The sequence below is a fragment of the Chaetodon trifascialis genome, chromosome 22 (assembly GCF_039877785.1).
Source record: "Chaetodon trifascialis isolate fChaTrf1 chromosome 22, fChaTrf1.hap1, whole genome shotgun sequence".
Taxonomy (NCBI): domain Eukaryota; kingdom Metazoa; phylum Chordata; class Actinopteri; order Chaetodontiformes; family Chaetodontidae; genus Chaetodon; species Chaetodon trifascialis.
Window position 1 is genome coordinate 10,664,039 of NC_092077.1, and position 17,627 is coordinate 10,681,665.

The 17,627-nt window shown below is 42.5% G+C and overlaps 1 protein-coding gene across 1 annotated transcript; it reads right to left on the reverse strand.

Moving 5' to 3' along the window:
* Nucleotides 1-8,920: 8,920 nt before the first annotated feature.
* gxylt1b (glucoside xylosyltransferase 1b) lies at nucleotides 8,921-17,093 on the reverse strand. The gene is made up of 7 exons (XM_070992527.1): nucleotides 16,805-17,093; nucleotides 15,831-16,041; nucleotides 15,552-15,683; nucleotides 14,967-15,218; nucleotides 14,650-14,773; nucleotides 14,352-14,524; nucleotides 8,921-10,907 (listed from the first exon to the last, which is right to left on the reverse strand). The coding sequence occupies exons 1-7, from the start codon at nucleotides 17,005-17,007 to the stop codon at nucleotides 10,746-10,748; spliced, it is 1,257 nt and encodes a 418-aa protein (XP_070848628.1). The 5' UTR covers nucleotides 17,008-17,093; the 3' UTR covers nucleotides 8,921-10,745.
* Between the last annotated feature and the right edge of the window lie 534 nt (nucleotides 17,094-17,627).

The following is a 17,627-nucleotide window of genomic DNA, read 5'->3' on the forward strand; positions in this document are numbered from 1 at the left end:
TTTTGCTTTGTTACCCCCGTCTTTCTCCCAGTGTGTCGTCAGCCGTTTCTTTCCTAAAAGTGGGGCTGATCCGAGCAATGGGCTGGTATCTGCTGCTTACATAAACTGTCAGCACTGAGGACTCTGTGTATTCCCAGATCAAAGCGAGACCTGTCTGAGCAGGTGAAGTGCCCTTAATGTGCTCGCTTCAGCATGAGGATCCACAAGCTGGTTCTGCCTGCCTCGCTGCAGCTGGGTCGTGAGTCTGTCGGGATGGACACATTAAAGACCGTGACTGCTTTGGTTCATAAACAGGGAATATGTGGTCTTTTAAAAAGCAAGAATTCCATTGACTCAGAGATACATGGCACTTCATATCAATGACAATTTAGTATTTGTCACAAGGCTAATTTTATTTATTTTAATGAATCTTTATTTAATCAGGTAGTCTCAATGAGATTAAGACCTAATCAGCCTACTAATACTCAATTTGTGGTTTAGCCCTTCCCAAAACTATTCTAAAAATAAGAATATGGGATGAATCAAAGGTAGTCGTTTAAACCATAGTATAGTTAGTATATCAATACAGGCTCGCAATCTCAGTAGCAGGTTAGCTATTCCTGCTACCATGTGTTTATGCTCAGTAATTAAAGTAGCAGCATGATTGCTAACTTGTCTCCAGTCCCTCCAGACTGAAGGAACAAAGTCGTGGTGAAATGTGCAAACACACATGAATGACAAGTTATGACAAACCATCCAGAGGCTGTTATCACATTTCAAGGCAATCCATCCAAAAGTTGTCGAGCCAGCTCACTCAAAACCTGAAAATTCAGGGGATTAGCAAGACCAATAGTCTTTATCATCATCATCATCCTCATCATCATTGTTATCATCATCTTCACAATCTTTGATGTCTGAAACAGTTTTTGCATGGATTTCGCAGTCTGAACCAAAGTGTGTTTTTCTTATCAGAAAGCTAATAGTGTTAGCAACAGAGCTAACAGAGCACTTGAGTTCTGTTAGCGGAGAAATTACATTTTATGGAAATTTTAACAGTGAAACAAATACTAAGAATAGAAAATTATGCAGGTGTTTTTTTCTTGTTTTGTTGTGTTTTCTAGGAGGAGGGGGTCCCTTGGGGGTAATTTGGACTCATGTCCACAGTATTCAGTAAAATTCTGGCTATAGCCATGTAGCTATGTACGTATATCTCAATTGTATGTAGATACATTTAAACTATGCTTCTACTTATTTTTGCCATCATAAATCATGGAATCAATTAAATTGTATGTTATGAGAGCAGGTGGGGTTTCAGTTGTCTCTCAAGGATTCACTGACAGCAGACATGACTGCTGATGGACACCCTGCTGGCTGTCGTCCTCGTCTTTCACCATGCACAGTGTGTTAGGTATTGACCTTTTCATTTCACTTCTCCCTCTCCCTTCTTCCCATGTCTCTGCAGACAGTGTGAATCCATCTTTGAGGTAGATAATTTTTCCAATTTCCCAATTACATCCTTTCCTCAGCGCTCCTTTGTTAGGAGGCCTCGTTAGTCCCGTGTGATGCTATCAGTGATTGATCACGACCATCAGCCTCATATCCTGCTTCACATCCTCCGCCCGGAACATCAAGCCTGATAAAAATCACTGATAAACTTTGAATGCATTTGATTATGGTGACTTGGAACACTGCTGAGATACAACCATTAGTCACTCAGCCTTTTGCTCACTGAAATAGTTCAGGAGCCCCAAAGCAGTCAGTGATGGAGCGTATGTAACGGCGTCACTGCTTTTACCCGGGGAAATAACCAAGCTGTAAACAGATTTAGAGACAATGGAGCATTAGAGTCTTCCAATAAGTCACACTACTAAAGCAAGGTGTCTGTCTTTATGCGTGTGTTTTTCTGCTTGTGTAAGCCCTAATGGCACACTTCAACCTGTCTGTCACATAACATACCGGCAAAGCAAAGGGCTTTAATTAACGTAAAGGGTCCTTATCGTCATGGGAACAGATGTGATAGGGTGTTCGTGACGTGTTTGCCACCTTGTGAGGTTTGAGAATTACATGATGTGAAACACTGCATGTACACACACACACACGTTATGCTCCCATCAATTTGTAGCAGACATCTTGCCGTGTCTTAACAGAGCTTTAGAGCCTCACATGTGTGTCCAAGCAAATCAATAGGTGCTCACTATAAAATGGACCCAGGCGTAAATTAACACACCGGGGAGCTGCCAGAACAAGACACCAGCACAAGAATCACAAGGGTGTTATTTCGACAAATACACCTCAGCTGCCTGAGTCAACCAGTAGTTGAGGGTGCAATTTTTTGTACTGTTTTCATATTTAAGACCGAAAATGGCCTTTTTTAAAGGGATATGTAAACATGTATGAGATCATTATTAACTATATTTACCCTTACAAGTGAGTACAGCCACTGCAGCCTGTAAAAGAGCAAAAAACAAACCTGCCCTCTTTCCTGGCACAGCTTTACTTTGCATGTATCTATTATACATGAAAACATAGTTATTACAGGCTGTAAAAACTTTTAATACGTGCTATATTTTCAAATGCGTAGCAGTGCCGATCCTTGCTATTGGCTAAATGTAATTATGGTGATCTAATGTGCTATCATCCACATTTTACCTCTACTTGTTATAAACTGTTTTAGATAAAATGTTTAAAATGTATTTTCTTTTTCACAAAGGCTCAAACTACATGGATCTAAAGGGTGTTCGAAGCAAACAAAGCCAACACTGTGAACGAAACACACTTCACATCAGATTTGGATTTTAATGCACGGACATCACCATAAAACCAGTAGGATCACACTTCACAACCTCTCACTTCTTGCAGTTAATGCAAATGAAAACAGCAAGATTTCACATGACATTCAACAACTTCATATCTTCGTTGTAGATTGAAAATTTCAGCCTTACATTAAATAAAGAGTCGCAAGGTTTCCTCAAATGTAAAGGAACTTTTAACCAAATTCGAGAAAATCTGCAAAAGAAAATGTTAATTATTGTGTGTTTCCTTGTTTCCTTCCACTGCGGCTGTGTGATTATGAGGAGACCGTTCATCGAGATGGTTCAACCACTGCAGAAGAGGACGCAGCAGGATTACTTCATTAAAGGAGTGCTAGTCGAACCTCAAACTGTGTGAATCAATGCAGTGAACACAATGGAAATTTGACATTTATGTTTCTTTCACATATTCGCTGTAGCAGTCCCCTCTGTTACAGTGAATGTTTAGGTCACATACTTCATATATGTCATGATTAATTCGCTAAGTCTGTTTCCATTGCACTTTGTTCATCGATCGATGGAAAATGCACATTGATCAAGGACAGACACAATGCATTTTGGTGGGAAAAACAAAATGGAAACAAAAGTTGACAGGGTCTCTTCAATTGAGTATAACTAGCTATTTTTGTTAATTCATGATCACTGTTTATCTTCTGCAAAAGCTTGATATAATTTAGTTTGATATCATCATTGTGCGTGATGCTGCATGAAGTTGATTAAATCTGCTTGTCCAATCTTTCCATGATGTTTTCATATTTTAGTTGAGCATAGCCTGTGTGGTCAGATATACATATTAGTGAACTGGGGTGGCAGCTATTCACGGCCCCGCTCAAAGCATTTGGAAATTGCTTAAATTTTTCTCTGTGCCACTCTCTTACTTTCTGCTCACGCTGAGAGAAAACCCACTCTGGTCTGCTCTAAAGCAGGGATTAAAATGTTAACAAAGTGTTTAACAACATGATGAACGTGCTGCTCGCAGTATCTAAACTCCTCCACCCTCCAGGCAAAATCCTGCTGCTCTACTCTAACGGCAAGCTGGTCACATACCCTGATGTACCCTGAATGCAGCAGTGGCATTTACCGCACAGAGTCCACATATTTTCAATGAAAATTAGGTTGACATTGCATTGTAAACATGAACGTTCTAAATTTCCCTCCATCACTGCCGTGCAAATGATTAATTAAGTGCAACCTCTTCTTGCACGGCGTTGGTTCTTACACACACACACACACACACACACACACACAGAGAAGACCCTTTAGTGCTGAAATGAGTGTGCACACAAACACACCTGCTTAGATGCATATACAGTACAGACAGTCTTTGTTTCAGACACACATACAAATATATGCACACAGACAATAGCCTGAAACTTCCCTCCAGCCTGGTAGGTAATTGCTGTCTATGGGGGGACAGGTGCTTCTACAATAGAGCGCCAGTGTCCAGACAGGCTCTATTCAGCCCCACTGTAATTACCTAATTGAAAAGCTCGCAGGGGAAAGAGAGTGTGTCTGTGAGTGACAGAGAATGTGCAGAGTGGGGTAAAAGGAGAGCAGAACAGAAAAGATAAGCTCTGGGCTCTTGGAGTACAATAAAGTCATATACATCATAGCACACACATGACTGTGTGTGTGCATACTCACATATTCATACACATGCATACTGTATGCTTCCATTTTTGCACCCATGAACAAATATTTACATGAGTGTATGAGCGCACACAAGCACGTGCTGAGGTATTTTCTGAATCAGATCACTCCCGGGGGTAAACATTGTCGAGCTGTGATTAAGGGATGGAGTGAAGGAGGGAGCAGTAATGGGAAATCTATTGTTGTAGGATGAGGATGCGGCAGGGAAAAGAGGAGGAGGGTCAGCTTACTTTGGGATGTGAAAGCAGCATGGTCACCCTCATTTCTGATGTCAGCCTCTCTATCTCAGTGGCCCCTCTGCTTCGGCTTTAAGTTTTATATGGGATCTATAGACAGGGGAGAGCAGATGTGGTCTGTGTGTGAGAGATGTGCATGTATGCATTCCCTGTGTGAATGTGTATTGTGCACATGTGCATATAAATGTGCAGCTTTGTGTTGCAATCCCGCTCTCTGCAGAAAATATACTAGGAATGTGATGTATTAAAAAAACCTCTGCCAATCTGCATTCACTGTTACTTTGGACTGATGAGAAATTTGGTCAAGTAATAGTTGGACATTTTGGGAAATACACAACAGAAAGATTGATACCACTCACATGTCTGCACAGTGAATATGTAGCTCAAAGCAGCTGGTTAGCTTAGCTTAGCATAAAGACTGGAAGCAGAGGGAAACAGCTAGCCTGGCTCTGTCCATAGGTAACAAAATTTCCCCAACAACACCTCTAAAGATCTCTAATTCACACAAAATGTTGGTTTAATCTGGACCAAAGTGAAGTGTATGAGTGTTCAGTAGCAATATTCAGTTGCTGCCAGTTACAATTAAGCTAGGATAGACGGTGGTACAGTAGCTTCATAGAGTCCACACGGCGATGAGAGTGGTCTTTGTGTTCCACTGAAAAAGATAATAAGATTAATGTCAAACTTTTCTTTTAAAACACCAGTGACTAATATTCTGAAGAGCATAATGGTGCTGTGTGCTTCCGACACAGTTACAAGTTTTTATATTTAGAAAATCCAGGTGCTGGAACCACTTCAAAACCCCAGTGAACGTCCCAATTTGTGCAAGCGGCAGCTCAACAACCTCACACACTCGACAAGACAGTAACGTCTCATTGTTGTCCTTGGATGCGTTTGTCTTCTTGTTGCAGCCTTGTTTTGGCTCTTATGTGTGCTTGTGGTCTAGAACAAAGCGAAGGAGCTCATACCCCCAAGGCTAGCATCTCTAAGTAAGCACAGACTCACACTCGTGAAATGTTTGGAGGTGAGAACTCCTGCAACACAATCTGCCTTTGAAACCATTCTGTTACCATTTCTTGAGCAGCACAGAAAAAAAAAATGTTTGATGAGCGTATTGGGTATTTTTGTATTCGCAGTGTGGTTTGTCTTTTGGAACTTTGTGTGCCCTCTGATGGTTGCAGGAAAAAGAAATCAGGCATGAGAAACTGGGTCAGACACTGAGGTTGATTTCAAAGGTGGATTCTTGTAGAAATAATGTGAAAAGATAACAATTTAGGAATGCTGGAAGAAAGGGAGGACGGGGAAAATGGCAGGGCAAAATGAAAGGATGTAAAGGAGGTAAGGAAGGAAAGAAGGAAGGAACATGCATATAAAGTGATGAGGACAAAAACAAGGGGTGAGGACTACATTTGGCAGAAAGCCCGACAATGGTGGAAGATTCCAGAGTGTTGGCTGCCCTGAAAGCAGCAGAGATTTTGCAGAGAGCCGGGCGGACATCCTTTGGCTTGGCTTTGTGGCATTTGTCGTGTCCATTCTGACAAGCACACACAGAAAATAAGCTGTGAAGTAAATAAACCAGTCTGCTGAAACACCCATCACTCTCCCTCTCTTTCCCTTCACCCAGCAGATCACCGAAGCAGATTCAGCTTGAGCAAAGATGTCATATTCCATCTCACTGGGCATCAAATGTACCCTTGAGTTGCGCACATGTACATAAGGAGAGCAGAACAAGACGCTCCGTTTGTGGGGAACGTTCAGGCTTGCATGCCTCTCTCTCACTCATCTCCTACAGCAGTGATATGTAGACCCTATTACAACATGTAAATGACCCCCTGCTGTGCAATCTAGGAGTGCAATATGACATACATGCTCAAATGTGCAGAGCAGAAGTCGTATATAGTAAAAGAGTATATGTGTGTGTGTGTGTGTGTGTGTGTGTGTGTGTGTGTGTGCGATGCCTCTCACCTTAAATACCTCCGCTCACCACAGCTGTGTGTATGTGTTTGAACATGTGTGCATTATGCAGACCGCTCGGGTGTCAGACTCAAGCTGTCAGAGTTGGACAGATGCTGTCTTGTCTTTATATGTGGCAAGTCACATGGATAAGAGGAAATTCTACTTCAGATCAAAGCATCCACCCACTACAAATGACATGTATATCACCAGGCAAAGCCGAAGCTCACAGAGCCCACACTGAAAAAGTTACCACTCTCTAATCAGGCATACTTGCAAAGGGGGTTTTTTAGCGTTAACTTTATTAATGGTTGCTGAATAATTCATTTCTGCTTTATAGAAAGAAGAAGAACCACATCTGGGCTGTGGGTTTGGGCTGCAGATGCTCTGCAGTTGTCCAAGTCCATTTTTTTAAAGCTGCACGAATCAATATTTTCATATGAATGATCCTTCAGATTAGCATGTCGAATGTGAAAGGTGCCTCTCACACAGAATAATCACGCCAACTTCAGCGGGTTGAGGCTACTTAGCAGGATGTAGATTTGCTGTTGATATTAGACACCTTTCCCCCATAAGAGCGCTCCATAGAGCGGAGTTTCAAGGAACATTCAGGAAATCCATTAGTTATAATTAAAAAAAAACCTTGTGATGCCTAATTAGAAAGTGATGCTGACTCAAGGAGCAAATAATTCTCTCACAATAGCGAAAAATCAATGCTCACCACAGGCAGTCAATGCAACAAAATGTGTGAAAGGATGATTTGTTGTTGTCTATGATGTGACCGTGCCTCAACCTGACATTACAAGTGATAAATTAGTGATGGATTAGCAGCAAAGGTTCAGCCTTGACCAGCGAAAATATAAATGTGATGGGGTTTGATTGGTCATGGTGCATTTCCTGTTTTCAGTTTCAGTTGCAGTCCTCTTTTTCTTTTTATTAGAGGTTGTTTTCCCCCTATTTGTTCAATGAATGTTGCTCATAATTAGCCCACTATTCTATTCATGGATACAATATGCTTCCACCAAATGGTGCATATACCTGGAACATGTTTGTTTCTCTCCAGATCTGTTTTTTATTTTCTTCTGATGACACCATTTTGAGGTCCAACTCTGTTTTCAGGAAAGCAATATCCCAAAGATGGAGCTCTGAAGCAACAAAGTGCCCTAATTGCTATATTGGCTATGACAGCCTTGTTCTTTTCTTTCATCGCTAACACACTCCATCAGCCTTTTCTCCGTCCTCCCACTATGCACTCATCTCTCCTCTTCAACATTTTGTCCTCTGACAATGCAGAAAAATGGGCAACCTTACCCCTTTTTCCAAAATATCTATTTCTCTTTTTCTCCATCACAAACACAGACACACTCATGCAAGTAGGATAATTTATTCTGCCATGTGCCCATTTTCCCTCATCTTCCCCTCTACCCACTCTGACCCCACTCTAAACGCTGGAGGTCACATATTTATTCTTCAGTTTCTCTTCCAGCTGTGATGGCACAAAGGAAATAAAATCAGAGTTATTTATTAGGATATAAAACATGTAGTTTCTGGAAAATGAAACCTTGGAGGATGGATGATATCGAATTTTTCAACATGGTGCTCAATTCAAGCCATTGTCTCCCTCTCTCCCTGGGGACCTGGCCTGTTACATGTTGCATTTAAGCACACAGGTCAATAAAGGTAATTGATAAGCTCTCATATGGATATATAGTGATGAATGAAGGATATTTCTGGTGCGATGAATCAAACTACCTCTGGAGCTATGAATGGATGGTTGTATCCTCCACCTAATGGGAATAAGCATAAACTCATTCCCCGTAGTCCACGCCGTGCAGTGTCACAGACAGGCACCTGTATTGCGTTATTGGTCCATCACTTACACTTTACGAGCACCTCGGAGCTGAGGCATAAACGGTGTAGCACGGCTGGTGATGGATTAGCGGTAGATTATTGGTAAGTCCATTGATCTGCCCAGGAAGGCGACAGAAATATAGCATCAATCTTCAAGTTAGATCTTTATAGAATCAACAAAGAAAGATGTCATATACTGGTAAAAAGAGACAATTTCATAGGAGATGACCCATGTAGCAGAGGGCCAAAGTCTTAGCAATATTAATTCAAAACTCTTTAATTAATTTGTTGTATTTCAAGTAGTTTTTTCCACATAATCATCCTTAATCTTAAAAATATCTTTCTCCTGCAAAACAGATACTGCTGTTTCCATCCATAAGCACAAGTGGAGGAGAGGATATCAAAAAATGCTGCCCTCTGCTGGAGAAACAAGGCACACTGAAGGACAAAGTCCACCAAACTGAAATGATCTTTAATGTAAAAAAACAACAACACTGTAATATTTTTTTTTTTTTTAACACCCTGACACATAAACAAATAAACACATCACAACCACACCAACGTAAGCACTGATAACAACATTTTGACCCTTGTTGTTCAAGATACATTCAACGGTGCAAAGCCCATAATTACAGTTATTAAAAGAAACACTTTGGCATCAGGAGAGAAACTTGTAGCTTATTCACATGTTCAGCAGCAATGAATGCTGGCTGTACTGTGTATCATCAACTGTGACACAGGACTTTTAGTGTGTCTACATTGACTCAACAAATCCTTTTTAAAAAAGGAGTACATAACATCTAATTATTCATTTATGTCCACGAAACAGGCTCAACACAACGTAAGGAAAGGTACGAAAGTTAAACAAAAACAAACTCCTGTGTCGAGTCGCATCACCTGACTTCACTAAAATGTAGACAGACAAAGAACTACTCTGGAAATCATTCACATAATCACTTTCCACTGTTGTCTTAAGTCCCTCATTGCCGGTTTTCCATGCATGGTCTCTGGTAATGAAGTGGTTTCTGGCGGTTGAAAGTGGTCCAGTGCATACGCCTCTCAAAAACAGGCCCTGTTGAACGCCTCTGTCCAGTTCTGGTATGATTTTTGTCTCTTTTAATAAGAGTGTGTCACAAGCTTCAATAAATTCTCCAATATGGATAGTCAAGAGCTACTCTTCCAAACCTTAATCTTCCGCACCATGACGAACATTCACCTTTAGTCAGTAACAAAAGGCACTGACAGGAGAATGACTTCATGGGACAGGCAAGATGCTTGTTGGCTTTGAAAAGTCAATGCCAAGTTGTCGATAAAATACTAAAATGTTGGAACCTGGAAAAATAAATCCATGGTTACATGTATAGTAAATATTCTTCTCTGCTCAGTTCAGTACTTTGCTACAAGGCCGACTTAGCTTTGAAACATTTACAGTTGATTTCAGGCATTTACATCACGCTCTTATTCAGAGCAACTTACAAGAGGAGAGCTTATTAGTCTCAGTCTGAGACAATCCCAACTGTCTTATTCGGCTTTAAGCAGCTGTTCAACAAATCATCTAAAAGCTGCGTTCATTAGTTGTTCACAAAGCTGTCTGTTCCTCTTTAGACATTTTCACTTTATCTGAACAGTTTGACCCCATTTACACCTGACTGACATGCGACCTGTCTCCCTTATCTGGATGAGGAAAAACGAGGTATATAATTTATAATGTCATACACAGTAACTAATATCTTGATGTATTTCATTTGCTGAATTTAATTAAGATTTTATTGTAGAAAGTGTTTCACAGAGTTTGTGAAGTGCTCCCCAACTCAGCAACTCACAAACTTCTGTGTTCTTTAAAGGGAGTCTGGGGCTGATTGAGTGCCACCATAAATTTCTCATGTGCAGGGTTTGCTCTGGAGGACAGAGGTCTGATTTCGATGGGGATAACAAGAACGCATTAAAAGCACAAGGTGTAAACGTAAAGGCGAGATCGGATCTTTTATTGTCCAGATAACGCATCCGGAGGCAGATCCCACGTTTATGCCAGGTGTAAATGGGGTGTTTGCGTCTGTAGTGGTTGCATTTTTTTAAGCTTCAGTCAAAATACAAAAACCCTGCTTTGAACAGCAGAATTCAGCAAGATTAGAAATAAGATGTGCAGTCTCTTACTCAAGCACAAGAAGTCTGTGTGGCCAGTCATGATTTGCACTGACTTGCTTGTGTAAGTCAATGCACTGCCTCTCCCTTTTGGCCTCTGTCCCATCAGTGTGATTCATTTTTGTCACCGTCCATGTGCGGCCTTCCTGTTGATGTTTGCCAGGCTGTGTGCCAGCTTCTTGGTGAAGAGCGGGTGGGTTTTACCACAATATGTGTGTGTCGTGTTCAACAGCTCCTTCTCCAAAGGATCCAGCAAAGACGTCACGGGATCCGCACCAAACGAGTACTGGAACGACAAAATTCATTGCTTAGTTACTTTTGGGATGTGCATTAAAAGTGTAGATGACACACTTTATGTGCTCAAACAAGGAACTGTCCCAATAGAAAGGCAGACGTATGGTATGAAGGAGACTTTTGTGTATCCATCATGTTGCCAAGTAAGATGCTTTGTATCTTTTCTCTCTCCCTGTTTCTGCAGAGAGCTGCACAACGGGGGTGGTGGTGGTGGTCTAAAGGCTGGAGGAGCGGGCTCGGAAACTTCAAATGAACCGCTGAAATCCCAAACTGCTGTCCAAACTCCCCTAAGGACGGCTCTCAACCCCCTGCTGTTCCAGCAAAATTGATCAGATTCCCTCAGCAAGTAAGCAAAGTGGTGCTTTGGGCAGCATTTGTGCTCGGAAGATATCGCTCCCTGGATAAATTAAAAAGTAAATCCACAAAGCACGCTGGACTCAGATGGGACTCCAAATCTAACCTGATCGGTCAGCCGGGCTAAACATAAAGGAGATCAGGTTGTAGGAGTCAGTTTTATGCTATGGGCTTACCGTCCAGTGATAAGAGGGGATTACAGAAGAAATTTCATGTCTTCCCAATAATGAAGGAGCCTTTACAACGCTCCGAGGAAATCAAAGGGGAATTACCATTTTTTATGCCGGCTCATTTGCTTGCGGTTGGGTCCCTGATATTGGGTCACAAAGAGAATGGCGTTTTTATGAGCGCACACACGCACACACCCGCCGGTCATAAAGTTGCATTTACAGTTGGCGTATTGATTTTGTGTGGCTGATGGGGCACTGTTGGTGCGCAGACTCCCACTCTAAACGTACCATCGGCTGTAAAATTTAACTGCTGCTTCCTGGGCTCGGCTTCTCGCAGCGAAGGGAGGGAGGAGATGCTTTACGATGGACGGGCCGCGGCGGTGCGTTTGAGACGCAGACAGGCAGACAGACAGGGAGGAGCGCTGCTGTTCGTGTTCACGTTTCTTTGTGTGAGGATACGGGGCACGGACACTGATTTACACACCGCCGCCTCCAGTTTATTAAGAATACGAACTGCTTTGAAAGAAAAACACATTTTCAAAGGTGGAATGAACGACGTGTTGTGATACGAACAACAGATCATATTGGCTTTTCTGTGATGTATAGGACACGTTTACTGTTTGCGTTTTGTGAGTCTGGACCGCAGAAAGCGAGCTTGTGGCTACCTAGCTCAGTTATATCAACTTATATTGACAGAAAAGCTAAAAATGTGGACGGATGACAGCCCGCTACTTTAATGCCTCTGTACGGTGACAACATTCCAGGCTGAGACCCCGACCACTGAAAAGAGTCAACTAGAGCAGCAAATATTAATCAATGAATGGATTAGTTGTCAACTATTAAAGTAAACGTCAACTACTTTGATAACCGATTACTCCCTTTGAGTCATTTTCCAGTTTCTTAAATGTGAATATTTTGTGGTTTCTTTACTCCTCAATGAGAGTAAACTTTGGAGGACGTCATGCTGGACTTTGGAGAACACTGATGGATGTTTTTCGCCATTTTTTATAGACCAAACTCATTGATTTATCGAGAAAATCAATGACAACAGTGGAACTGATACACTGATACACTTCCTGCTTCAAAGCTAAATTTTATTGAGGAACACTGGTCGAAGGAGTGCCATTACAATAGCCCTCCAATAAATATACTTAATCTGAACTGAGCAACAAATTACTGTGCATATCACACAGCGAACAGGTACACATCTGGGGACAGATGAAGACATTTTGACAGGTCACAGTAGGAAGAACACAGGCGTAAAAGGCCAACTTCAGACGTTGCATTTCTCGCCTGTCCTCTAGCTCCCCTCACCAGATGACACACCTGCTCTGTATTTGTCATCAGCCTCAATATATCATGAGCTCTCTACCCAGCACTCACCCATTTGCCAGATTGCCTCTGTTGCTTACGTTTGTAGAGACTTTTCTCTTTAGCCTGCCTCCCTGTGTGACCCTTTCAGATTTGGGAATCTTTCCTCGGCCACATTTCTGAACCCTCGCACTTTTACTGAGCTGCTGATGTAACGCTGTCCTGTTAGTTATTCACTCCGTAACACGACAGAGGTTCTGCCTGAGGTCCTGCTGCACAAGCAAGAAACAAATTAAACTGTCTGTCCGCTGAGATTAAACACACAGAGGATCAATCCATAAGTTCTCTATCCTCCCAGCAAACTAGACTTAATCACATATCTATGAAAGTATCAATACCTTCATAGACTATTGGAAAAACTGTGTTGGTGCGTGCTGTGGGCATTTGTGTGGGGTTTTATGCTCACTTGTGGCAGCACAGGTACATCATTGATCCTGTCCTATAAAGCTGTAGTTTTAACTGCAGGCCATGGATAAGGTATGGATCAGCCATTGCTCTGATCTATGTTCGATGCTCTGTTAATAGGAAAGCAATGAGACTCCAAATGTTGATGGCTTCATTAAGTAAATGCCAGCTGTGTCGTCAATATCATTACAGTGCTGGTAAACAACCCATAAACATCCTCACAGGGGAAATTAGCTTTCACTCCAACCATCTGAAAATGGTGGCCATGTGTGTTTTTCAGTGCGGACAATCTGATGTCGCTAACACTTGGGGTGTTCGGGGTCAGCGCCAATCCAAAACCTCATCTGGGAGGGCAAAGAAACGGGGCAGTGGAGGAGAGCAGGTGTGTCACTGGGGTTGTAAAAGGCCTCCTTCCATTAGACGTTGTACTAAATTACACCTGCAACACTTTAGGAAGGCTCACCAGGCTGCGTTTTTAAACTGAAATGTACCCAAGAGACTTTTAACAAGGTGCAGTCTTCAGGCTCTGCTCTGTAGACACTTCATTTCCCAAAAATACCTTTTGAGAATCTGCCTGACATCCTGCATTCAGTATGTGTAGATGAAAATAGAAAATGTAATGCAATAAAACCTAAGATCTTCACAAGAAAGCAAGTGTTTCTAGTCATTCCACTCATTTTTTTTTGGTTATTAAATTCAACTGTAGAAGAACTGCAAACGTCTTTGACATGATGTATCGTTATCTACGTTAGAAGTGAAATAGATGACCAAACACGCCCAGAAATGCAAGGGCCTCTTCGCGACCTTTTTCACAAGATGGCTAAAATGACGAATAAAAAAAAAGGCTAATTAAAGATTAATGGAAGTGCAGTTAATTTTATGCACTGGGGGCAACATTTGAGAACATTAAAGCAGATAAATCTTGGTAGTTTGCTGTTGGAGTTTAATGTTAATACAGCCCGTTTTACATGTAGAGAGTTCTGTATTTTATTGGTGTGAACAGTGCATAAACCCCGCTGTATCATCATCACCAACACATGAAGAGGCTTTATTGCACGCTGTAGCTGAACTCACACAGCCATATGGACAATGATATGGACGACTGTATTCAAGCAAACACAAACATGCACGCCCACCTTTCGTATGGCCTCGTAAACAGCCCTGAACGCAGGCTGTTTGTGGTCGTGGTAAACCCCTCTGTTTCCATGCAGTATGTAGATGCCGTCTTCTTCGGCTGACGCACAATTACTGCCGTAGATGCAGTGATCTGGACGATAATTCCACTGGCATGGGAACTCCAGCAAGCACTCTGGGAATGGAGGCCCACAAACAGAAACACTTGAGTCTGATAAGTGAATGACCACATTTACATTTGGACAGACTGTCAGGATTAATCCCTATTCAGTTTGAGGCCGCGTGCATGTGCTGCCTTACCAGGGTTTTGGTGGAAAATGATATTGAGGAGGTCCTGGTCTCCCCAGGTAATGTTGAGTTTGTATTTCTGAAGCAGAGGCATCAGCAGCTCCTCCCAACGCAGCCCCACAGATGTCATGTCATTCTGTTGACACAGACATGTAGACAACAGTCAAAAAGATGCCTGTTGTGTCTTAGGATATTGTGGGGAGCTTCACTCCACATCAACTGCAGCAGAAGGAGGACATCTTGTGGCCAACAGAAGTAGTACACAGCTACAGAAAACCAAACGGCCAGCTGATTTATATCTCCTATGTGTCTTCAGCTTTCAGCCCTACCTTAAAGAACATGCTTCTCATCCTCGTCATGTTCATGAGCATGACCCCCGAGTTGATGCCCGTCCTGCCGTAGAAGGGGTGGCGGGCAAAGCGGCTGTACCAGGCGATCCGGGGCTCCTCATGCTCCGGGGCCATAGCAGCCAGCTGGGAGGAATTAAACCGGGACAGGAATGCCCACAGGCGGTCTACGGGCTGCAGGAAGAGGATGTCTGAGTCGACGTACACGATCGAGTCGATGTCCTTTAGGATGAGCTGCACAGATGCAAAGAGACAGACATCACTTAGTATATCAATAATGTGGATGTTCTCCAGTGTTTTGATTGGTGCGTGCTGGCAGTGTGTTCTGCAGTGGCTTTATGAAGGACATTTTCCTCCAGGCAACAAAATGTAAAACATCCTGTATCGTGTGGAAAGGCTGAGTACAAGTCAGTACCAAAAGTGAAGATTGTCACCTATAAAGCATGGAAAATGAAATTGGTATTTTACAAGTAGCAATTCCAGTTTTATTGGAGGATTCGACTATGCTTTCCAATTCAGAGCTCCAACTTTTCTCTGTGCTTCTTCTTCTCTCTGTAAGAAACTCACAGGTAAGAAGAGTCTCTGAGAGGCGCAGGGTTTAAAGAGTTTCTTCCATTCGGCTGCGTTGTCACTGGGGAAGCTGATGGAGTAGACGGTGTAGTTGAACCTGGAGCAAATGAAACCAGGCCACGACTCCAGCTGAAACAGATGACATGTTAGGTTGCGAGTAGGGATATATAGTACAGGAAGTAGTGAATACACAAACTCAAGACTCATTCACAGTCAACGGCACAAAATTTTCAGGTTAGTTTTCAGGCTTTAATTTTCTAAATATTTCCAACTCACAGCTTCCATGAAGCCAGCGTGCAGCTGATCTTCAGCAAAGATGTGCAGGTGGAGGTGCTTGACACTGAAAAGCACGGCAGACTTGATCATGGCGAGAGTTTCCTCCAGCCTCTCCCCACAGGCCACCACAGCCAGGTGCATTGGAGGTTCAGGTCTGCTCTGTAGGCCGCCGCCACCCGTCTCCAAGTGTCCCTGCTGACGCATGATGTACCTGAGTGAGACAACGGAGAGTCGGACAGATGTTATAATGTCTTATGTCATGGTAAACTCTTTCACTTCAGGGATTTTTACATCTGTTTTCTGATCAAACACTTCATGGTGAAGCTGCTAACAGGTTTATTATGTGGTAGTACTCCCTATGGAGTATATTACTGTGGACCCAGCCTGCAGCCATGACTGGCCAGGGACCTCTGCAAAGGATTGGAAAGCAGCAGGAAACGCTTCCTTTTGAACTTTTTATCCCATTTGTCCTTCTGCGCAAACACTAAGAGCTCGCAGAGACAGTGAGGTGCGAAAACAAACAAAGCTGGACTTGCAACTCCATAAAACATTTGATCATGCATTTTCTGTGTGCTTTCTTTCAATAAATTTGTCAAATTGTGAGTTTGGTTTGGTCAATGGGTGACCTACTGCTGTTGGCTGTTATTCGTATGACACCTGCATCTGTCACATCAGTGATGTACCAACTAAACTAGGAACCAGCAGGAGGGCTGCAAGTGATGCTTCACACCTGCCCAAGTCTCGCGTCACTTGCCTTCGATCATAGCGAGAGAAAACGTTAGCTCGCTCTGTGAAGTGTATCGTTACTTTGTCTGCATTGAGCCGTTCCCTCAGTTAGCGTCGCATTCCTATACATAACAAGTGTGCTACCGCGTACATTTCTACATATGTAGCCACCCTTGTTATATGAAATGTAATGTTTTACGCCCATTGAACCCCGTTAAAGCAGCAAAGACCTGAAAATCCTGTCCTACCTGTTATACCAGTGTGGGCTTCGGGGCCCAGTTTTGTCCGCTGCCCCTCGCCTGCCTCCGGGGACTCTCGGTGGGATGAGAACCCGCTTCGGTCCGTTTCCTCCGACCGGCACGTCCGTGTAAAGCAGCTTACTGTAAACATACAAGCCCGAAAAGACGGCAAACACTGTGCACAACAATAGTGCACGAATGTAACGCCGCATTGTGGAGTTTAAAAACGCAACTCCGAGCTAAAGTCATGACACAGAAACTGGCGTTTAATAGCAACTGCGAAGATACACGCTGTGGTAACGTACTTCCGGTCAATGTTTAGAAAATAAAACTCGTATCAGGCGCTGAACAATCGCCCTCTAGCGGTCATATTGCAGCTCTGCAACTCCTGGCCCACATTCAAGCTTTGAAAAGAAAACTATAGTAAGATTTATTTACACGTTATTTGCATGTTTGAGTAATAATTTAACAATGTGTAAAACCATGGAACAAAATATAATAGCTCTCTTTTTATTGCTTTGACCCTAAAGTAAATTATACATTTACGCTCATTTTATTTTTAGTTGGTTTGATACCACATGTTAGAAAATATTATTATATTCATATTTCCTTTCTAGAATTGACATGTAAAGACTGGGATTTCAGCTCAGATATAGGGGTGGGTAGAATAAGCTCTCTCTCTCTCTCTCTCTCTCTCTCTCACACACACACACACACACACACACACACACACACACACACACACACACACACACACACACAAAAACAATAACAGAAATTAGTTAAGTTCGCATGGTCATTATTGACATTTCAGACCAATTTATGCAGTAGT

Bases quoted from the DNA above. Each gene is read 5' to 3' on its own strand.
- gxylt1b (XM_070992527.1), bottom strand. From the start codon at position 17,007: ATGCGGCGTTACATTCGTGCACTATTGTTGTGCACAGTGTTTGCCGTC. The intron at 14,774-14,966 runs GTAGGGCTGAAA...CTGTGTCAACAG, and splicing joins TGAGAAGCATGTTCTTTAAG to AATGACATGACATCTGTGGG. The intron at 14,525-14,649 runs GTAAGGCAGCAC...CTCCATTCCCAG, and splicing joins CATTTTCCACCAAAACCCTG to AGTGCTTGCTGGAGTTCCCA.